At 58.2% G+C, this 22,850-nt stretch overlaps 1 protein-coding gene across 1 annotated transcript in view; it reads left to right on the top strand.

Moving 5' to 3' along the window:
* The first annotated feature begins 1,178 nt into the window (after nt 1-1,178).
* SH3GL1 (SH3 domain containing GRB2 like 1, endophilin A2) overlaps nt 1,179-22,850 on the top strand; it is a 30,469-nt gene continuing 8,797 nt past the window's right edge. The window contains exon 1 of the mRNA XM_043586238.1: nt 1,179-1,424. Coding sequence (XP_043442173.1) covers nt 1,380-1,424 — 45 coding nt within the window. The 5' untranslated portion in view covers nt 1,179-1,379. The remainder of the gene's footprint in view (nt 1,425-22,850) is intronic.

Genomic DNA, 22,850 nt, shown 5'->3' with positions numbered 1-22,850 from the left:
TGAGTTTCCCCATATGAATCGTGACATTCTGGCATCAGGCAATGATTGAAGCCAGGGGATCACGATTGAGAGTGCCTCTCAGAATCACGTGGGAAATTTTTAAAAACTATTCACAACAGTCTCATCAGGACCTTTGGGGGGGAGGTTGCGGCATATGTATTCTGAAACAATCCTCTTAGTGCAGTATCCTCTGTTGAGGCCATTGGAAGCTTCCAGCAATCTTTGCTGGAGAAAAAGCACCCAAATCCGTCGGAGATTTCGGTACTGAAGTCGCAAACACTTCAGCTCTAGCACTTTCTTGTTCCTCTTTTTGGATTAACTTGTTCATTCCAATTCATTGGTAACTTCCAATTAATTGAATTCAATAAAAACTGATGTAAAAACTATCAAGTAACATGTATCAATCTGGGAAGACTTCCTTCCTGACGACGGTGACATTCCAAACAGATTTCTCTTTTACACAAAGGATCAGGGGGAAAGGTTGGGGGAGAACACGCAAGAAAGGAACAACATTAGCAAAGGTCAACAGGAAACAGGGATCATGGGTTATAGAGAAGGAAGAGAGCTGAATTCGGAAGGGTTGATAGAGCCAAAATTTGCAAGCTGTGTAGGCCATGCTAGGAAGTTGAGGGTATTCTGAGGTCAGTAGACTGATATGATAGAAATTGTGTTATAGAGCATCTTTCTGTCTGTGTTTTAGGGGGAAAATTAGAGGGGAACCTGCAGGTGGGCATACCAAGAAGAGGCTGGTGGGATGGTCTGGTCAGGGCAGGGAGGACAGTGGGTATAGAAAGGAGAAGTGACACGCTGATGTCTGGTTTGGGCCACTGAATGGATGAGCACGTTGCAGGGTGGAAGGCGGTGTGGGGGGGGGAGGGACTAACCGCGCGGAGAACTGGGTTAGCCGAGATTAGCAAACAGGTATCCGGAGACTTGTAAACCTTCAGCCTCCCAACCTCTCCGGAAGGATTTAAGCGCCTTTCCTTTAAACGTTAAGACTACCTCCGCGACCCCAGGGGTCGCTGCAGCCTCCGCGGACTCTCTAGGCTCGCTCCTGTCTCCTCGCTGGCGGAGGCGGCCGCCACAGGGCAGGCGAAATGCGCGTGCGTTCTCTGGCCGGCAGGGGCGCGCGTGCGCAGTCGGGGCCCGGGGCGCGCGCAAGCCGGCACCGGAAGTGTGCGGTTGCCATGTAATATCCTGGCCGCGCGGGCGCGCGAGGAGCTGAGGCGGCGCTGGGGCGGGCGCGGAGCTGGCGAGAGGGCGGTGGAGGCGGCGCCGAGGGGGCCCGCTGAGGCGCGCGGGGTGTCGGCGGCGCCCGGGAGCTTGTCGCTTGCGCGGTCCCTCCGGTTCGGGCGGGAGCCCCCACGACGGAAGGCAGCATGTCGGTGGCGGGGCTGAAGAAGCAGTTCTACAAGGCGAGCCAGGTGAGCGGAGGCCGAGGCGGGGAGTGAGCCTCGGGCCCCGGGCTGCCCGGACTCGGGGGTCAGACCAGGCCCGACCCCGACTCGGGAGGGGGCCGCGGGCACCGAGGGGGGCGACGTTGGCACGCGTCCCCTGCCCGGTGAGCAGAGCCCAGGAGGGACAGGGGCTGCGAGCGAGGTGACCCAGGCCCAGCCCGCCATGTGGGCTCCAGTCTCCTCGAGGAGGGTGGGCAGACCCCCAGGAGGGGCAGAAACGCACCCAGAGCTTGACCCGGGACTTGGACCCCTCTTCGCCTCCCCTCCTCTCCTCTGAAAGGTCAAGGAGGGAGGAAAGAAGGAAGGGGAAGAAACCCTCCCGAGGCTGTCGACACGGGACTCTTGCCAGAGAGCCCAGGGGCAGGGAAACTTCGCGTCTGGAGTGGCACTTAAAAGCAAACAAACCCACCCCCCCTTTGATGGGCCCGGTACAAGGTTGTGCCAGAGGGTGGAATGGAAGGTCAGTTTCCCCCTGTGGTCCCTCAGGCGTCCAGTCCCTTTCCCCAGTGGCAAAGACGGTCACGGACGGTTCATGCCTCCCTCGGAAGACACGCTTATGCCTTTCCTTTAAAAACACACACGCCTGGTGGTAACATAGTCTACAGAGTCCTGTGTGCTCTTCCTTCAGGGTCTTGGAGATGACATTAGAGCTGGAATTCTCCATCTCAAGTGGTTCCCTGCCGTGGGGGCAGCCTGGCCCTCACCCACTTGCTTCCAGAAGAACCCCCTCCCCCCATCCTGACAGCACAGATACCTCCCTGGGCTACCAGATGCCCCCGGAGAACTGCCCCTTACCCCTACCCCGGGACTACGGGCCTAGAATTTCTTTGGTCTCTTAATGGACTCATGGTATACCAGGCGTCTGTGGACGGACGTGTAGATTGTTTCCAGTCGTTTTCTACAAACGATACTGATCTGAATAGCCAGTAACTATCTTTTTTTTTTATTAAAAAAAATTTTTTTTAATGTTTTTATTTTTTTTTTTTAACGTTTATTTATTTTTGAGACAGAGAGAGACAGAGCATGAACGGGGGAGGGGCAGAGAGAGAGGGAGACACAGAATCGGAAACAGGCTCCAGGCTCCGAGCCATCAGCCCAGAGCCCGACGCGGGGCTCGAACTCACGGACCGCGAGATCGTGACCTGGCTGAAGTCGGACGCTTAACCGACGGAGCCACCCAGGCACCCCTGTTTTTATTTATTTTTGAAGGAGGGAGAGAGAGAGAGTGCGCGTGAGCTAGGGGAGGGGCAGAGAGAGAGAGAGAGGGAGACACAGAATCCGAAGCAGGCTCCAGGCTCCGAGATGTCAGCACAGAGCCTGATGCGGGGCTTGAACTCATGAACTGCGAGATCATGACCTGAGCCGAAGTCGGCCGCCCAACTGACGGAGCCACCCAGGCGCCCCTAGCCAGTGACTGTCTCTGGTCACAGGTGGGATTGTATTTGTAGGATAAATTCCCGGAGGTGGAATGCTGAACCCAGTCGTTCATGTGTGTTACCTGTGACCGATAAGGATAGGTTTTTTGGAACGGCCAGGCCCCACTGCTCATCAATCTGGTGAAAGCTGCAGAGCCACTCTCCGGAAAGCTGGGCACATGGGAAATTCAGTTTATTAACCCAGATCCAGGAAGCCCCAGATTCCTTGAATCCCACTGGTTCCTGCATCCCAGGTTCAGAGCCGTAGGTGTGGACTTTGTGTGGGTAGAATCCACAGAGCGAGCGACCACCTTAGGGATTGTGTGGGCCCCGCTGGCCGGCCAGGCTTGTCCCACAATTTGGAGAAGTCCAGTGGGAGGGAAGAGAAACGAGTCCACAGTCACACAGCTGGTACCTTTTGTCCCTTGATGCATAAAGTCACGACCCTGGGGTTCGGGGCCGACCCCAGATGATGGCTGACCCCTGGAGGAACAGAGACTGAATCCAGAGGGGTTCTAGGATTATTGCTGAGGGTACAGCCCTTTGCCCCAGCAGGATGGAATTAAGTGACCCGGCCCTGGGTTAGACCCTGCCCAACAGGCGCCAGACCCCCAGCGCTTGACCGGAGCACCTGGGAATGGCTGCCTGCTGTCTGGACCTTGATGTAGTCCCTCCCGCAGGAGAAGCCCTCTCCTCCCAACCCCCAGCCGTCAGGGCCCATGCTGGTGGCCCGGACGGTCCCAAGCAGACCCACTGTGCCAGAGGAGCTAGCTAGGCCGCTCAGACCGGCCGCCAGGGCTCCTTCTCTCAGTGGGAAGCAGGTGGCCCGCCTTCAGATCTGTGAGAAGCGTGTCGAAACCTGGAAAGCGCGGCGTGGATCAACTTGTGATCTCACCCTTCCGTGAGGCCCGTCCCCAAAGAATTGCGATGGCCACATCCTGCTCTGGGAGCGGTTGTCTTGGCCTCCGGATCCAGCTCTGCTGAGTGGTGCTCTCAAGAATCATGCTGGCTGCACTCCATTCCCTTCTGCAATAGTTTCCACAGTCCCCCAGCACCTCTTGTTTATCAGGACAAGTCCGGCGTCTCCCTGTGGGTTTCTTGTCTGCGCTCAGTGACCCCCCTCTCATCCCCTTGTCCTCAGAAGAGGGTCAGCTGTTGAAGAGGGTGTTCTGGAGAATGGTATGAGGAGGCAGCTGATGTCTCTTGAGCTCTCACGGCGTGAGCCGGCGATAATGCTTTCAGCCGGCCAGTCTCAATCTGGCCTAAGCGTAAATGGGGACATTTCTCTCTACTCTCCAGGAGACATTGGCAATATCTGGAGACATTTTGGGTTGTCACAACTTGGGTTCCTATTAGTATCTAGTGGGTGGAGGCTCGGGATGCCGCTCAACACCCCGTAACGCACTGGGCAGCCTCCACCCCCAAGAATTATCTGGGCCCAGACGTCATTAGTGCTGAGATTGAGAAACTCTGCTTTAAGATTTGAGAAGAGTGACAATAATTATACCAGAACAAACAAACGAAAACAATACAACAACAACAAAATCTCTCCTGGGCCATTCTTGCGATAGCTACGTGCTTTTCTTAGTTTTCAAAACACAGATAACCGCATATACCCAGAGAGACAGGCACGTAAAACTCAGCATCCAGATCCCACATTGTCAGAACCCCAGAGTGCCTTTTGGAACCTGGTATGTTTAAGAAGGTAGAAGCTTGCATCGTTGCTTCTCAGCTGGGGTGACTAACCCTGCCCCCCTTCCCTCTGCCCCCCCACCCCCATGCACCCGTGTGGGGACATTTGGCGATGTCAGAGACGGTTTTTGGTCGTCACTGCTTGGGGAGAGGGTGCTGCTGGCATCGAGTAGGTAGGGGCCGGGGATGGTTGCTGAACACCTCACGGTACGCAGCCAGCCTTCCCCACAACAAAGAATTATCCGGCCCCAAATGTGAGGAGCGCGGAGGTTGACAAACAGTGCTTTGAAACAGGCTCTTCGTGGCAGAGGCTTGTAACAGTGTTGTTTCTAAATTGAGAACTAGAAGCCAGGTGGATGTGGGAGAGCCAGGGGCAATGGAGAGGCTTGGTTCCTTGTTGACGCTGTGATATTGATTAAAAGTTTCTGATCTCACTGCCGATACTGATAACAAACCAGTTGTTAGTATCTGGCAATATCCCGGCAAAGTCCGTGCCAGTTCACCTCTGGTGACAACGTTCAAGTCTCGCATAAGGTTGGTTTGGACTTGAATGGGAAGTTCGTGAGCTTTTACTTCTTGTTGCAAACTGGCCACCGCTGGGCTGAGGCACGGTGAAGGATCTGTAGAGGAAAATGCTGGAAGGAACAGGCATCTGTCTGAGGCCTCAGTCCTACCACCCATCTGGTACTTATGTACATATAGGACTGGGGGCGATGCTTTAGTCTGAATATTTCTGGGGACCTAAGGAGGGTAAGGAGACCCCACTAACAAGATCCAGACTGGGAAGTTCATTTCTCATCGTAAATGACATTAATTTCCAGACCTAAACTGCTAACTGCTTTCTGATATTTCTTGTGGCTGGGCCAGATTTGAGAGTGTAACTAGGGATAGAGTTGGCAGCCGCCTGGAATGCTGGCTTGACTTTTTTTTTTCTTTTCTCTCTTTCTCTCTCCTTTTTTTTTTTTTTCTTGGCCTGAAAGGAGGGAGAGCGTTTGAACTGAAAGATTGGTTCTGTGAGAGCTAGGAGGAAAATTCATGACTGCCATATCCCAGAGCTTTGAAGTTCGTTGGATGCTTGCTAGGCCCTGGGTTTGTGCCTAGGAGGAAAGATCAGACTTCCTTTGAGAGGCATGAGGTGGGGAAAGGGCTGGGGCACCCAGGACCCCAACCTTTAGAGTAATTAGTATCAGGGAGATGTGGCTGGTGTTTGGAACGTCCCCAGATCCTGCCTGCTCTGACCTATTTTTTAAGCCTTATTGTGTGGAATCCCACTTGATTTCCTAGCAAAGGGTTTAGCCTGTTAAGTAATAAATATGGAGTGATCTTAGATGCAAAAAGCTGGACCGTGTAGCTCCCTCATCAGCGGGAGTTAAAGCACGGAACCTGCGTGCTGAGCACAACAGGCAAAGTGGGGTCCCTGCCCCAGGCCCTTGAGCTCAGCAGCTGCAGGCTAACTGCCGGAAGACCCTCTGCCTTGGGGCAGCACACGCGGGGATGGATGGCTTTGGTTGTTACTGTGTCCACGTGAGATGGGATCTGGATTAAGTCCAACTTTGCCGGAAGCAACTCTGCTGACTCCCCTTTGTAAGAAGACCTTTGAACTAGCGGCATCCCTGTGGGACCCTGGACCGAGATGTTCCCGTCCCGCTCCCTTGGTGGACAGACCAGCCTGCTCTTTCCACTCGGCTTTGGGCCGCCAGCTTGCTGGATGGGTAGAGTAACCAGCCTGGTGTTTTAGGCCTGGACTGGGGAGCTACAGAACAGGGGTGAGACTGCCCTCCCCCAAAGGAACCTGGGACCTCCTTAAACCCCACCGCTTCCCAGGCCTGTCCGTGAAGCTGGGTGAACCTGACCGCCTTCACACGACCCTGTTCACCGTCACGGAGGCTCTCTGTAACCAGGCAGCATCCTGCGTATTCTCGTTAACAAACCAGGACCTCTCAAGCGGGCATCGTGTTCTGCTTCTGCTCCCCGTGCCTGCCGAGCGTGAGGTGGCAAGTTCACCTCTGACTCAGAACCCTGTGTTGATTAAAGACCAGTCAGCGTGCCTGGGTGCTCTTCTCCCTACTTAGCTGGCTCTGTGTGAAGGCAGAGCCATGGGACACTTAATTATAGTCCACGTGCCTCTGAATAATAGCATGTGAGGTGAGGAGTTTCGTAGCAGCTCCCTGCTCAGTTTCAGAAACTGGGGGCTGTCACATTTCTGAGACCCCAGAACTTAGCGAGTGAACCGAGGAGCCAGTGCTGTTTACCCCTCAACCCATCCCCCCAGCTTTCCCTTTGTGGAGCCCCCATCTGAGCGCTAGTTTGTACGGATGGTTCTGAGTTCGGCGGTTCACCCCTCAGGTGCCCGTATGCACATCTGCTCGAGTTTTTCCTCCGAGGAAACACCGGTTGTGACCAGGCCTACTCAGGCCTGCCCTTTGCCTCTGGCATGCGTCCCATGGCCTTTGACCCAAGGACATGGGCCGGTTAGCTGTGCTCTGGCCTGTCTCAGCCCTTCCCCTCTTCTGTTGTTGCCAATATTTTGAAACTGATCCAATCTGGGGAAACTCGGCTTTTGTTTGTTTATTAGAGAGAGAACAAGCGGGGAGGGGCAGAGAGCAAGAGAATCCCAAGCAGGCTCTGAGCTGTCAGCCCAGAGCCTGGCGCTGGGCTCGATCCCGCGAACCGTGAGATCACGACCTGAGCCGAAATCAAGAGTCAGACGCTTAACCCCCTGAGCCCCCCACCAGGCACCCCAAAACTTAGGTTTTAGTTTGGCCCCGTGGCCCACTTCTTTCATGGGATTTCGGAAGCAAGTGCGTTGCGCGTTCTGGCTCTGTGGCAAGTGGGAGCCAGGGGGTTGGCGGGAGGAAAGTAGTCTTCTGTTTCTTATTTCGAAGGTGAAATTTGTAAAATTTGTAAGCTGGAGGGAAGGTGTGATGCTGAAGTTTTCGAGCCACAGACCTTCTCTGCCCCGGGGGTTGGGAGCTGTGCAGGCCGACTGAGGCGTCTTTACCCTCGAACTCCAACCCTGATGGCGTTTCCTGGCTGGCGAAGTGTGAGGGGCAGCCTCTTCTGGTGCTCTTTCAAGGCTGCCCCTGGCAAGCTGGGTGGAGAAGTGTGTCAGACTGGCAGCAGCTGGTTTCTGTCTTCTCTCCTTGCTCTCTCCTCTCCCTCCCCCCTCCCCCCCTTCCTCCCTCCCTCACCTGGTCCCTGCCCTACCCCTGTCCTGCCCACCCCCCCCACCCCCCCCTCCCCGCCCCAAGCTTTCGCAGGCTGGATTGGGTGGCCACTTCTCACTTCTCAGGAGCACTGCAGTTTGGGTACATTTCCGCTCATTTCCTGTTAGGCAGTAACCAGGGTTCCAGAACGCAGGATCCCAGAGGACAGCTCCACCTTCCTTTTCCGCTCAGCTCCTAGAAAAAACCTGCTGACTGGGCCCTGAGAGTGGGGTCACGCGGAGACTCCCAACCACAGCAGGAAAATAGATGTGTGATTTCCTCCGAAGGACCTGACTCAGCATCGGGTCGCTGCCCAGCTGCTCAGAGTTCCACACCTGGGGATCGAGCACCTCCAGTGGCCTCCCACACCCCGTGTCTGAGACCTCCAGCCCCGTGGCCACTGTCCCCACAGGGCTTACAGTCGTAGGGAGTGCTGTCCAGTCAGACGATGTGACGTGTCCACCGAGGGTCACAGAGGCTGTGGGTTGTTCTCCCACACCCGGCAGCCCTCCCTGCCCTTGGCCTGGTGAGGCTTAGTTCCCCTCCCATGTGTCCCTTCAACCTTCCCACAGCATCTCCTCAGCCCCCCGGCAGTCAGAGCCCCTGTTCCTGTTTCTCAGACTCCTGCGTAGTTGCCTTCCCAGTCAAGGGCTGGGATTGATGTCTTTGTCACTGGATCCTAAGTCTCTGCGGGTAGCACCCCGTGTAGTTCTGCCGTTGCCGTGTGCCCAGTTGAGCCCAGCCCCTGGCCTGTCCCGGACACTCAGTGTTGTATCGGATGTTCGGACAGACGGATGTTTGCGCACACTAGTGAGCAAATGGTTGCGTCATGGGTTGTGGGTGCAGATGCCGGAGCTTTGGTGTCAGCACGCCTAGAGGAAGCAGAGCCTGGGACAGGCGGGAAGTATGAACATCCCCAGCTGGCCTGGCATTCAGGGCCTCCTGGAGCCCTGCCTGGTCCCGGTTTTAAGTCCCACCCCTTCCCTTTGTGGGTGGCACACTCCAGTCCGACCGGTGTGTCTGCCCAGCCGGCTACCTTGTACTGCCTTGTACCTTACCTTCCCCACCCCAGCCCGGTCTCCCTGTCCACTTCCTGTTTGTGTCTTTATGCTTGCCATCTCCTTTGGCCACCCGCTGGAAAGACTTGTCCGTGCTCTGAGCATCCGGCCCGCTGGTCTCCACCCACGTGCCACACACCAAACACATCCTCACACCAGAGTGTGCTTTTCTTCTCGTCAGACCGGAGCTCCTGAGGGAGCAGGGCTTGCTGGCCAACTTGTCGGAAATGGTGGGCTTCTGAGAGCGGGAGTGGGGCAGGACAGTGACAGGGACGTGGCTGCTGCTGTGTCCCTGGGGGCGGCTCCTGCTCAGGTCCAGGCAGACCTCCAGGCGAGCAGAGTGGCTGACAAACCTCCATCAGGAACAGGTCCAACTGGTTTAAAAATAATTCAAAGCTCAGAGACTGTCCCCTTGGCTTTAGATTGGCACGACAGAATGTGCACGATTCAGTCGCTACTCCCCAGGAGTTCCCAAGCATCACCTTGGCTCATAATTCACATCTTTGCCAGTGCCCTCCACCCAGCCCTACTTTTTCGAAAGTGCAACAATTGATGAACTTTCTGTCATTTTGGGCCTTAGCCCCAGGATTGAGCAACGACCCACATTCTTAGGAAGCCCTTTGGGAAGGAAACTGGTAACTTCCTGCTCCTTTTTACCCCCAAGGACCCAAAGCTCCTCCTGGTCCCCTCCGCCTGCTCGCCTTCCCCGCTTGAGGCCCCATGGCTGCCTGAAGGCAAACGGGCAGGCATCCATCAGCCCGAAGGCCTCACCCCATCAGAGCCCGGGCTTTGTGGAGGCAGCCGCGCAGCGCTGGCCCTTCAAGGCCAGTCTTTGTGGTTCAGAAGAAGGCCGCTGAGGGGCTGGGGGTGGATTTCTCCATCGCTTAACCTCACCTGCCCGGCCTAGGGTTCACCTTTCCCTCCTGGGAGCTCAGGAGCCCTTGCTGTGGTTAGTCTCTTGGTTCTTGCTGCCCTGCGCAGGGCGGCCTTTTGCCCATCTTCGAGGGGTTTAGGACTTGCTGTGGCTCCCCACTGACTGCCAAGCTGGCCTCTGGGTCAGGGCCCCCAAACGCATGCAAGTGAGGCCCCCCACAGAGGCGGGCCGCGAGGTCCTGGACGTGAAGATCCAGGTGTCCGTCTCCTCCAGCTGTGGCATGGAACTTCGTCGCAACGGAGAAGTGTGAGGCGGTCGTCCCGGGCTCCCAGCCGGGCGTCTCTGGCTCCAGCGCCTCAAGGGCACCCGGGTGTTCTCTCCCTGCCTCCCACAGCAGGCCCCGGCTTTGTCCCAGAGCACGGCTTCAGCTCAGGGCGGCCGGGAGGCACCGGCAGCGCCTGCTGCTCGGTGGGACCTCTCCACCACCTGGGGATGAGCAGGCGTGGGAGTCTTAAGTGGAAGCTGCGGGCCGGAGGGGTTTCTGGGACTCGGGAGGGCGCGAAGATGGTCCTTTTGCCCGGTTGCCTCCGCCGTGCCCCTGGAGTCCAGGAGTCGGCTCGGCTTTCCAGCAGAGCCCGCGGGGTTGACCTCTGGGAGTTTCCCCTCGGTGGCTCACGGCGCACGCTCACCGGGCCCGGAGCCAGCCGCCGCTGGGGTGTTGCGGAGGGACGCCTCTTCTCTGGCGCCTCGCTGAGTTGTTGCTGTTGTGATCAGTATTTATGACTTTTCGCTGATCGCGTCATTGTGTTCTGTTGACGTGGTCACGTGAACGTGCTGTGCGTCACGATACGTCACGTCGTGTTCCATCAGTAGCCTCTATCTAGCTAACGTTAAGTTGTGTGCTTACGTGTGAAGTTACGCGCAACGCGTCTTACCTTGTGTCCCTGCTATCGCTGCGGGACCGTGAAGTGTCCCAAGCATGGAAATAGAGATGAGGAAGGACCACAAGAGCCAAGTGCCCACAAGAGCTTCATGCAGCACGAATACAGTCACAGTCAAAGCCCAAAACGAAACAAAACGAAACCCGTACTCAGTTTGCATGACCCGAAGTCCTGAGCCCAAAGCTGGCGGGAGTCACGTGTCTGAACACTCACAACGGTGATGTTTCAGGCCATGTTTCAGGTGTGCTGCCCAGGGAGCTCAGCGGGGGGCACGGAGGCTCCGAGGCACGGGCTAAGCTGGGGGTCGTCCAGGGGGAGGGCGAACCGTGGGTAAACCCAGGGTAAACCCAGGGAGGCAGCCCGCACCCAGAGCCCTGCATCTGCCCTGTGTCCTCCTCACAGAATTAATCTGGTCCTCGGCCTGTCACCTCCTCAATAGCCGTGTCCTCAGTCCTGTTCTCCACAGCGAGGCTGAGTTCGCAGAAAGCTCCTGGCGTCCGGTCTTGCCACACAGGGCCACTTGGGCTGGTGCATCCGGTCAGAGCTCGCCTGCCCGCTAGTATGTGTCTGTACGTGGGCACTTTGCAGTCGCTCGATTCCCAGCTGCGCCTTCTGGTTTCGGCTCCGGCTGTTAACCAGAGTCCTGTGGCAGTATGTTTAGCGCCACTTTTTTTTTTTTTTTTTTTGCATTGTTGTGCTTTTTGTGGATGATTTCACTGTTTGAAATGGCCCCACGCGCAGAACTATGGTGCTGGCTGGTGGTGCTAAGTGCAGGAAGGCTGCGCTGTGCCTTACGGAGGAAACCTGTGTGCGCCATGAGCTTCCTTCGGGACGGGGTTACCGCGCTGTTGGCTGAGTTCACCGTTGACGAGTCAATAGCGTGTATGAACTATGGTGTCTTTAAACAGAAACGCACGTGATGCGAGGTGATGTATTGATCGGCCGTGACTAGAGGCTCATAGAAACCTAACCCCAATATCTCTCCCAGGAGCTGTGGCTCCACGTTCAGCAGTTCAGTGTTTGCAGGGACTTTCTAGAACAGAACTGCTATGAATGAGTGGCGAGAACCGCCTGCAGTTCCCGTGGCAGGCAGGGTGACTCAGGGTGAACCCAAGGGTGTCCCCACCCCACAGAGCCTGCGTGCGTGCTGCCTTGGCCAAGAGCCTTTGCTGGTGGGATCCACAGCATGGAGCTGGAGATGCAGAGACCACTCGGAGTTAACCGGGTGGGCCCCGTCTGCTGATCAGGGCTCCTTAAACGCAGGCTCCTGTCCCCTCTGGGGTGAGAGGGAAATGTGACTGCAGAACAGAGGACCAGGGAGAATGGAGCATGGCACGTCGGCTCCACAGCCTTTGGGGACAGGACAGGCCACAGCCAGGGAACGCAAGCTGCCTCTAGAAGCCAGGAGAGGCGTGGAAACCCCCAGAGCTGCCGGCACCTTGGTCTCGAGCCTGGTGAGGTCCACGTCGGATTTCTGACCTCTTTAAGATTTTTGTGTTGTTTCAGCGTCCGGTCGTTTAACGTGTTGTATTGTTCAGGAAACTTGTGTTGTTTTGTCACTGAGGTTACAGTAATTTGTTGTGGCAGCCAGAGGGAATGCAGACAGGTCCCCCCATCTTAAAGCCTTGTCCAGAGACAGGTTTTCGGCTCAGTCTTTAAGGGGTGGGTGTGTGCACACACGCACGTGTGTGTTTTCTCCTCCGTTAGCTCTCGCCTCCAACCTGATGGCCAGACTCCACCAGAAAATAGGACTGGTGCACTTGGCCAAGTCCACTTAGGGGGTCACTGTGCTAAGAACAGTTCCTCCAAGAGCCGCTTCCACTGAAGTGCTCTTTGGAGCAAATCGGAAGCTCTGCAGTGGTCACTCCCTGGTTCCTGGATCCCCCACCTTGGCGACTTAAGAGCTGGTGAATTCGTAGACCATCCCCCGTCACCGTTGTTTAATGTGCATTTGAAAACTGGCTCTGTGCTCAGGCCTTATGCAAAACCACCGTGTCAGCCTCAGGGTGCCGCGGCACAGGCAGCATCTCAGGAGGGTCTCCATCTCCCGGGGCTCCTGCCAGGTGTGTAGAAGGAGGCTGGCAGCTCTCGAGCCCAGTGGCACCTTTCTTCCCGTTGTGAAGCCTGGAAGCTCACACCAGACGCCCTTTGCTTAACGACCCCTCACATCTTGAGAAGGGGCACTTCAGAACCCCGTCCTGGGCATCTGTTTCCGTGCCAGCCCTCAGCTCCTCTGCCCTCGGCACTGGTTCAGGTCCCCGTGTCCCTTGTCTCTGCCTTTCCTCACTCCATGTCCCTTTCTCCTTTCTGCACCCAACCCATCGTTCAAAGTGCAGTTCAGGGCCATCTCCTTCGTGAACCCTGCCTGGTTCTCTCCCCACAAGGAGGAAGTGGCCTCTCCCTATCCCTTGGCATAGATCCCTTCTATCATCATTTTTTTGGTGTGGTTATATTATTCATTTTCCCCCTCTACTGCATCTGGCACATCTAATGATTATGTGTTGAATGAACTGGGCAACTTTCTCAAAAGGAGGAATCCGGGTTTCTGACTTTGACCCCGGTTGTCCATCCCCATCCCGACCGAGCAGATCAGCTCAGGGTAGGAGTCTGCAGGGTGACTGAGTGATTGAAATAGGGCTGATACAGTAACCCAAGGTCCTATGACAGGAGACTGAAGGGAGGGACCAGGGACGATTCCCAAGGTGATGACCCTGGGCGCTGGCTTTGCATCTGGACGTGGGAAGGAGAAAGGAAAAGAGGACACACGCAGCTAGAGTGAGGCCCCAGCGTTGGAGCCTCAGGGCCACTGGCCTGCCCTGTTGGGTTCTTACCCCTCATCCGGGAGCCCAGACACAGTCTGTGGAGTCGGTCCTTGCAGGGAAGCGGAGGCAGCCCCGGGTGCTGGGAGATGGCCCTGGCTGCTAGACCTGCTTCACGAGGCGGAGAGGGATTTGAGCACTCTTACGGCTCTGAGCTTAAGAAGCGGCAACGCCAGACGTGTATCACATGGGTGACAACAGAGAAGGAAGGCCAGGGGAAAAGACCACCAGACTGGGAGCGCAGGCTTCCTTTTCTCCTGCAAAAAATACAAACAGCCTCATTGAAGAGTACCTTGAGTCAGAATTGCACTGCCGTCTTGGCCAATGCAGCACGACCCTGACCCCACGTCGTGGGGGTGGAAGTGCGGCCTGGATGCGCACAGCAGCGCCGTCCGGGAGAACGGGGGGGACGGGGGTCTCGGGTGGGGGCGCTGGGGGCAGGAATCCCATTAGCCCGGATGGAGGGTAGAAATCCACTTGGGGGTGGTGAGGGCCGGCCGGCAGGCGGGCTTGGTTGGCTGGGTGAGAGCGGGAGGAAGCGGGCGGACTGGAGACTGGTGCAGCGGTTGTGTGCCAGGGGCTCCTCTCCACTGGGGCGTTCCCACCCATTCCTTCCAGCTCGGTGCCCCGCCCACCCTGCCCCAAGGTGGAGCTTCGGGATTGGGTACAGCCCATCAGCTGTGTGGTTGGTGCTGTGAGATTTCTTGGAGTCGAGGTTCCGTCACTGTCCCCTCGGGTGGGGCTTCTGTGGCAGAGGAAGAGCTGGCAGGTCGGCCTGCTGTGGACGTGGTTTTTATCCCTGCCTGGGTGCGTGGGAAGCCATGGGTCCCTCCTAGGAGGGCTCCCCAGAAGGCCTTTCACCCCAGGAACGCGGACTCGTTACCGTCCCTGTCATGTGGGCCCCTCGGCAGATCCTGTTTCTGGGCCTCGTCGGAGTCGTGGAGCCCTGCACACGGCTGCTGCCTGCACACAGCCCTCCTGGCCGCCTTTCCTTGGGTCTTGTGCCCCGCAGCGGCAGCAGGCGTGCGTGTGTCGGGTGGTCTGTGGTTTTTAAAGCACGTTCACACCTGAGTCCCACAGCACGTCGCCCCCACCTCCCGTGGTACAGGTGAGGAAGCTGAGGCTCAGAAGGGGCTGCCTCTTGCATAGAGTTATGGGGCCTAGAGTGCCCTCCCAGGAGCTCCCGGAGGGCGGGCTGTGCGTGCTAACGGTACCTGTTATCTCAATGGATGTTGGCTGTCCCGGTACCTAATGGGAGCCAGGCCCCTGCCACCCTCCCAGCTCCTCACGGGAGGCACACTGCCCACTGGAAGTTGGTGTTTGGGGGTGGGGACGGGGGCGAGGCTGTCCCAGGTGGCATTGCTGGAGTGAAGATGAGCCCTGAGGGAGGAGAAGGGGGCCCCTGAGAATGGCTCGTCTCCGTCTGTGGCCTGCAGCACGGTCCCCGGGTGCTCGCCCACTGCCGGGGCGCGAATGGTGACAGCGAGTGTGTGCGCGTGCGCACGTGTGCGTGTGCGAGGCCTGACCGCGCATCCTGAGAAAGGACAGGTCTGCCTGCTCTGTTCACTAGAAGGGTGGGTGGCAGCTGGGGGCCCAGGAGCAGTTTGCCCCGGTGACTGCCAGAACTGCCGGCCTAACCCCGGCCGCTCCCTTCTCCTCTGCCCTGCTGGTCTGTGCTGCGGTGACTGTACCGTGATTCCGAGACTCCTCCCAGCTCTGAGTTCTCGAGACTGACTTTGCAGTTGAGAAGGGCGAGTGCCCCTGGACAGATGGGGGGTGTGTAGGGAGAGGAGTGGTCGGGCAGGGTCACGGCCATAAACACGCAGCAGGGGCTGGTCTCCCGGGCTGAGAGCTGCTGATGGCTTCACCTCTCCCTGCTTGCCACGTGCTGTCCTGGGATCAGCACCTGCCCAGGTGCTTTTGTAGCCACGCTGGAAGAAACCGGTCTTGGGGACCGTGGGCCACCGTGGCCGTGAGTCACCTGTTAGCCAAGCCTGTTGTCACCGCCCTGATGTGACAGGCGAGCAGTAGAGCCAGGTGAGGGTACATTCCTCAGCACGCACTCAGGGCCTCCGCCTGGAGCTGTGTCAAGGAGCTCTGCCCTCACAGCGGCCCTCGGCGCCCCGAGCGTGTGTGGGCCCGGTCCCACACAGCTCCAGCCTGGCGTGTTTCTGTTTGGTCTTTAGAGGCTGTTTGCCTGCCAGCCTTCCTTTCCTGTGTCCTGTGCTCCCAAACCACAGACTTGTGGCTCTCACGCGGGTTCCTGTCGATAAGAAACCATTGCCATTCCGGGAGTGGGGTCCTCTGGATGCGAACCAGCCCGGGCCTGGCTTGCTCAGATTTTTTTCTTTGCAAATTTTCCCGAACCTTTGCTCTCTGGTGAGGGAGCCGGCTGTGGGCAGACCTGGGGTGGAGAGCAGGGAGCTGGGCTGGCAGCCTCCAGCCAGAGTGCCAGCCTGGTCTGAATTGCCCACAAGCAGACACCAAGGGGAAGTTGGGGATACGGACAGGTGCTGCCGTCTGCTAGCTCCTGAGTCCGCTGCCACCGCGGAGCGGTGTGTGAAGTCGTGTCAGTTAGGTGCTTCCTGGTTCAAGCGTGGGCACAGCAGTGATGGGGTTGCTCACTTCAAGTTCACAGTCCGGTGGGCGGAGGGCCATAAAGAGATGGGAATGAGGCGGTGCCGTCACCGAACAGAAGACACAGAAGACGCAGCTCGAGTGAACCTGGTCCAAGGTGATGTCTGAAGGGGGTGGGGGCTTGAGAAAAGAAGTGCCAGTAGTGTGATGGGACAGGTGGCCAGGGGCCACATCGCTCCTGCCTAGATAAGGAGGCAGGTGATGGAGAACCAGGAGGGCTTCCTGGAAGAGGTGGCTTCTCATTAGTTAGGCTTTTAAAAATGGAAGGGGTCTTAGAGACAGGAGCGATGGCCTCTGTGTTCCAGGAGGCAGGGGCTCTGGGCTTTTAGATCGATTCATCGGTCACCTTAGCTCGTCGTGGTTGGGGTACTCACGGCCCCTCATTGAGACTTGTGCCCGGGTGCCTAGCCCCTTGTGTGGTAAGCTGTGCTCCCGGTGTTTGATACTGACCTTGTGTCTGTGCCTTCCAAGCAGGATTTCCAAACTTCATCTCCTGTCTCTTCCTGAAGAGTTAGTCTTATGTCAGCTCTGCCATCGATAAAAGAGGAGTTCGTGGAACACCCTTGTTGTCTCTGCACACGCAGAGCAGAATCCTGCTTCGCCACCCTGACTGTGGACCGGCAGCTGGCGGTCACCACACGGCACGCGCTGAGCGACGCGGGGCTGGCGCCGCCCGGCCAGGCAGGACTCGGGGGACTTACTACATTTGTTTGTGGGCTGGGTGTTTCTTTTTTATAAGTTTTCGTCTGAAACTGACTTTCCCAGTTGTGTGACCCACAGCCCTCCTGCCTCATCCCCAAGATGAGACGATAAAATGCACAAGGCTGATACATATCCAGGCATTTTAGCCCTGTCACGAATCCCACGTGTGGCCTTTTCCAAGGAGACGAGCGTCAGACAATTGCTGGCATCTTGGTAGTTGGTAAAAACTGTCTGTATGGTCAGGGGTGCCGGCTGGGATCAGGCCCAGCTCAGAGTCCCCCCGTCGGCGGGTCTAGTTCCTTCCACCTGTCCTGGGAGGAGGCAGAGGGAGCTCACAGCCTGAGCTCCCACCCCAGTCTGCTGGTCCCTCTGCTGGGCCTGTGGCTTTGCTTCTCCCTTGCCCAGGGTGTGTTCTGGGCAGAGCCACAGTCAGCAAGTGGGGGTGAGGGAGTCCTATCCAGTTCTTCCCAGGTTAGCAACACCGTGCCACGGGAAGGGTTCTGCATGAGGGAGACTGGTGGACCCCCCCGAAGAGCTCCAGTCTGGTGCACCCCTGGTATTTGTACAGGGCTCTTTAATGTTTTGGGAGTTTTGGCCTCGTGTCAGCCCTGAGCCATGGGTTGTGTCAAGTTCCAGAAGGCTCAGGACAGAGCCGGCCCTTGAATTCAGGTCTCCTGCCTCTGGGCCAGCATACGTAACTTGGGCCCTTGGCCTGACATCCAGGAGCAGGTAAGGTCCTCCTGACCACCCGCTTGCAGGGGCCTAAGATCGGCCCCACACTTGCTGGTGGGAGGACTGGGGTTTGCAGCCCACCCCAAGTGCCGACCTCAGTCCCCAGCAGACCAGTGCTCGTTATTAATCAGCTCCCTTGCACCCAGAGCCCTGACACCCAGCTTCTGAAAATAAGGAAATGGGCCCCTGGGTTGCTCAGGTGGTTAAGGATCCAGCTTTGGCTCAGGTCATGATCTCACTGTTTGTGGGCTTGAACCCCGCGTGGAGCTCTGCCCTGGTGGTATGGAGCCTGCTTGGGATTCTCTCCCACTTGCTCTGCCCCTCCCCGACTTGTGTTCTCTCTCTTAAAATAAATAAATAAACTTAAAAAGGAAGGGAGGGAGGGAGGGAAAAGAAAATGAGGAAACAAGCCAGAGAAGTGCAGGGGCAGCCTCCGGAGACAGGTGATTTTAACACTTTTGGGGCTCAGTTACCCCTTCCGCCCGGCTTGGTCTCACAGTGTGCACCACACTGCCTGGCCCTGAGCAAGGCACCTCGCCTCCTGGGCCTTAGGTGTCCTGTTTATGAGGTGAAGGTAGTTGCTCAGAGGCTGCAGCTGGGCTGGGTGGTTGCTGGAGGTCTCAGGTGGCTCTTTCCGTTCCTTTTGGGGTCTCAAGGATGACAGAAGGACCACGGAACATCATCATCTGTGCTGTGTGACTCTTTCTCAGCTCCTGCTGTCCTGCCTTCCTCTGCAAGCCATGAGTGTTTCAGCTGGAAGCCAGCTTTCCCCAGCACCCAGCAGGGCCACTTCCTCCCCCAGATTCTGTGTAATCGATCAGGGACCTGGTTAACTGTGGATGAAAAGGAGGGCCAGTTTTGTTAAGTGGCCTCTGCTTCCTTGTGGGGAAGCTCTGGCATCTTAATGGAAATCCGAGGATTGTCGATCTTTACAGTTGAACCTGGGCCAACACTCCATTTCATTGACAAGGAAACCAGGAGGGTCCCCAGAGGAGCCAAGACTAGGACTAGAGGTCACTGCTCCACCACGGTGCGTGGGGAGGGTGCTCGGTCCTGCGGCTCCTGGCCAGACGGACTGGGAGGGGAAATCCCTGTCTGTGGCCAGTGTTGGCCAGCCTGGGCCCTCCGCAGGCCGACACTCAGCCTGCCCTGTCCCCACACCGTGCACGTGGAGCCCAGGCCAGGCAGGGCGAGTTTCTGGTTACTCCTTCTCCTAGGACTGCTGAGTCACCTTGGGGGAGGGACAGGCACTTCCTTGAAGCAGGGCTGAGGCCAGCTCTGTACGTTTGGTGGCTGGGACCCTGAAGCAACAGGAGACGGCACTTGCAGCTGCCTGCGCCCATTCTGCCTCTGCTCGGCCCCTCGCTTGGCCTCCGGGTCCTCCCGTGCCACTGGGCCTGTGTTTCGTTAGCCCCTCCTTGGGAGGCGGGGATAGGGGGTGGGTGGGGGTGGGGACGGCCCTGAAGGGAAGCAGCCGGGGCGCGGCCGACACGCCATGCTGACCCTGTCCTGTCCAAGAGCGACCCTTTGTAGGTGGGAAGAGGGGCCAGCCAGTCCGATGGTATCCATCAAGCCCATGCAATGTGCTGGCTTGGGGCAGAAAGCAAGACACACGGTCCCTGCACCCTGGGAGTGTGCTGTCAGCTAGGGACCAACGTGGTATCCAGAGTTAGGGAGAGTGCTCTGAGGAGGGGGCCTGGGGGCCTCTAACGGGACATCACACTGAAGCTGGGGCCTCTGACTCCCCCCAGCAGTTAGGCTGGAATGATGGACTGGGGGCAGGGAAGCAGTCCTAGGGGTGCAGGCAAAGCCCAGGCAGGTGCCTGGAGAGGGTGGCAGGCCCTGACTTGGCTCATGGAGAGTCCTGGACAGGAGGCAGGAGCAAGGCCCAGGGAGGGAGGCCAGTGTGGAAGCTCCCCGGGGTCCCAGGGAAGGGGTGAGGAGAGTCCGAACCAGGGAGGGGGCAGGCCTGGTTCAGGCACGTGGAGGGGGCACGAAGTGACCTCGTGACAGACTCCTAGGTGTTGTGAACCTCATTAGGAAAGCCGTGTGACCATGTGGGGGAGGGTGGGCGGCGACCTCACTGTCAGTGAAGAAAAATCCTTTTAGCCGGAGCCGAAGGGGCAGCTTCCTGGGCGTCTGCCGTGTGGGAGCCTCTCCCGGCTGGTACTCGGACTGTGTTGCCTGCAGAAGCAGAGGTCAGGGCTTGAAGACCAGGCCTCAGCGACATCCCTCTTGTGTCTCGGGGACAGTGACACCCAGAGCTTCGTCACCTGACTCATCACTCCCTCCGCCTTGACAGTCCCTGAGTGATTCTCCCCGTCTGCCTCGCCACTTCCTTCTCCAGTCAGTTCTTCCCGATGCTCGCTTCCTGCTTTGCTCCCAGTGCAGTGGCCATGGCTAGCTCAGACTTCTGGATTAAGCCAGACAGGTGACTCCAGGGCCTTCCCCCGTCATTTGAACAGCATGTGCCAGGCAGGGAAGCAGCAGCTGGGACTTCACGCGGCATTCAGCTCACCGCCTTCCAGACAGCAAAGTGTTGATCTTCCCGGGCCAGCCCGGGGGCCCTGCTCTTCATCTCGAGGAGCCAAGCGGTACAGGGAGGTGGGAGGCTTGAGCCCGCCTGAGACGTGACCTAAACGGCTGGTCCTGCAGGTGGCAGAAAACCACAGGGGTCCAGATGGCAAGAGGCCAGATCTGACCAGGGCCCCCATGCCAGGCTCCTCTGCACAGCTTTCCTGGCTCTTTCCCCAGACGACAGCCAGTCCCGTCTGGCTGGGAGACCGGCAGCTGGCATGTCCCAGCAGTCTGGGGGGCCTCCGGCTTCTGCTTCTGAGCCAGCCTCTCAGCCGCTGCTGCCCCTTCTGCTGAGGGAACGCCCCGGCTTTCAGAGGCCACTGTCTTCGGGCACCAATACTAGGCTCCCAGTGAGGCCCTGCCATACTGCGTGCGGGTGTGTGTCTGCTCGCCGGGGCCTGATCTGGTGGCCACCATGCCCAGTTTGGAGCCTCTGTGTGGAACATAACCTCGGGAGACTTTTCCTGGTTGATCGCTTCCACTGCTCCGTTTCACCAAAAGCTGCAGTTGAGAAAACACTGAGTTTTGATCTCTAGGAGGAGAGGAAGTGTGCGCCCTGAGCCCGAAGGGTACGGGGAAATTGCAGAATTCCCGGTACGCCTAAGGAAGTTCTGACTTGTCGGAGCCCTTCCCTCCGTGGGGTTTACCAAAGGGGGTGGCGACTTAGCACACAAATATTTACGAAGCGCCTGCGACGGATAAAAGTGTCGCTCGGTGCCAAGACCTTCAGTCTGTCGCTGACACGTCTTCACATCCTCCTGCTCCACCCACGAGGGGCGGGAAGCTTCATTTGGGCACAGATGATGTTTCTGTGGCCCCTACTTCAGTGGCACCTCTCCCTCATCCCCGGGCCGGTGGCCCAGCCCTGCGTCTTGTGACCTTTGCTCTCAGAGCCAGTGGGAGCTCCGCCCCAGTCAGCGAGTGGTTCTTCAGTTCTTCCGGAGAACTCACAAGGCCCCGAGGGCCCGGCCTCTGGAAACTGTCCCGAGTATCCTGGGCACGCTGGGGGCCACGGAAGGTTTCTGGGTGGGAACGGACACATCGAGAGAAGGCGGCTCTGGGGCAGCCGGGGCACCACACACGTCGCCTCTGCAGAAGCACACTCGGCTCACCTCGCCTTTTCAGAAAGAGTCCCGTTAGGCAGAGAGGACACCAGCTGTGTCTCTGCCGGCGCCCCTAGGTGGGGGCGCAGTGGGGTGGGAAGAGGAAGGAGAGCTTGGAGGAGCCCCGCAGTTTCTTGTCGGGCAGGGCAGCAGACAAGCTCAGCCCCGCGCCCTGCGCGTGCCGTGGTTCTGAGTCATGAGACAGAAGACCCGAGAAGGGCCGCTCTGCCGCGTTTGATCAGAGCGTTCCAGATGTCAGGAGGCGGCAGGGAGGGCGGCCCAAGTGGGAAGGGGTTTGGAGAGAGTGTGTCTGTCCTCGGGCCCCTCCCCATGAAGTCACCCTGGCTCAGGAATTTCTCAGCTCTGCCTGTGGCCTCTTGGGGCCTCCCACGTCCAGGCCTGGTGCACACCGCATTCTGACCCCTCCTCATAGCCCTGGGAGGCCCTGTGTAGGCCCCGGGCCTCACCCCCCTTCTGTCGCTCACCAGTCGTCCAGTACAGGGCACCGCGCAGGCGGACTGGCAGGTCCCATGGGTCTGAGCACAGCTCCCGTCTCCACATAACAGCTCCACGGCCTGTCACCCTTGTTTCCTCATCTGTTAAATGGGCCCTCTGGTCCCTGCGTCCTCATTGAGTAGATACGGGGCCCGGCACTTAGTAGTCCAGGAACGGCAGCCCTCGTGGCCCGAACCGGCCTCTCACTCATGTCTCTCTCTGCCCACCCGGCCTGGCCCTGCCATTTGGGACCCGGCCTTTCAGGTCCGGCTCAGACAGCACTGGCTTTGCGGCCACGTCCTGCTGCCCTTTGGGCGTATTTACACCTCCTCTGTGACTCTTACCGTGTTCTCTCCGTTGCTCTTACGTCGGACGGTCTCCTCTCCCGTGCCAGAGGGGCGCTCCTCAAGGCCAGGACAGACTCCCGTGCCCGGTCCATACCTCTTCCTGCTGCAGACACAGTTCATCACACCATGGCGGTCAGCTAGTGCTGGCCTGTCCACGCCCTCCTGACAGCCGTCACTGACTGGGGCAGCGGGTGCTCACACCTGAGAGCCAGGAGGTCTGGTCCCTGGCCCGGATCCTCAGGATGGCAAGTCTGGGGCCACAGCCCTAGTGGCTGGGCTAGAGTGACTGGGCCTGGGCCCTCCGGGCTCCCCTCGGCCCCTTGTTTCCATCACCTATTCCAGGCCAGTCGCTCGGGCTCTCCAGCAGTGCCTACCGGCAGCTTCTCCCCTCCACGCCTGGCCCTGGGCTCGCCCTCACCTCTGAGGATGGTGTGGGGAATGTCACCCTAACGCCCACAGATGGGCAGGACCAAGTCAGCTAGGCAGAGGCAGGAGGGGAAGCATGCGCCAGGAGAGGTCGGGTGACTTCCAGTGTTAGCCTGGGAGGTGGTCCTTGAGCGTCACAAGTAGGCCACCACAGCACAAGGTGGCTGGACACAGTGTAGGACACGAGTAGGAAAACGTTAGCCCCCATCTGAGACCGTGTGGCCCCGAGCAGCCCCGCTTGTCCCCCCTTCTCCCCGCTCCTCTGTGCCAGCCTCCTCTTCCTTTTTTCCCCCTTAAACCCTTAGATCATCAAAGCAGATCATCTGCCCAGGTCACTGAGCCTGCAGATCGGCCCCTTCATTTTCTGTG

The sequence above is a fragment of the Prionailurus bengalensis genome, chromosome A2 (genome assembly GCF_016509475.1).
Source record: "Prionailurus bengalensis isolate Pbe53 chromosome A2, Fcat_Pben_1.1_paternal_pri, whole genome shotgun sequence".
NCBI classification, from domain to species: Eukaryota; Metazoa; Chordata; class Mammalia; order Carnivora; family Felidae; genus Prionailurus; species Prionailurus bengalensis.
This window is presented reverse-complemented; position numbering and strand designations above follow the sequence as displayed.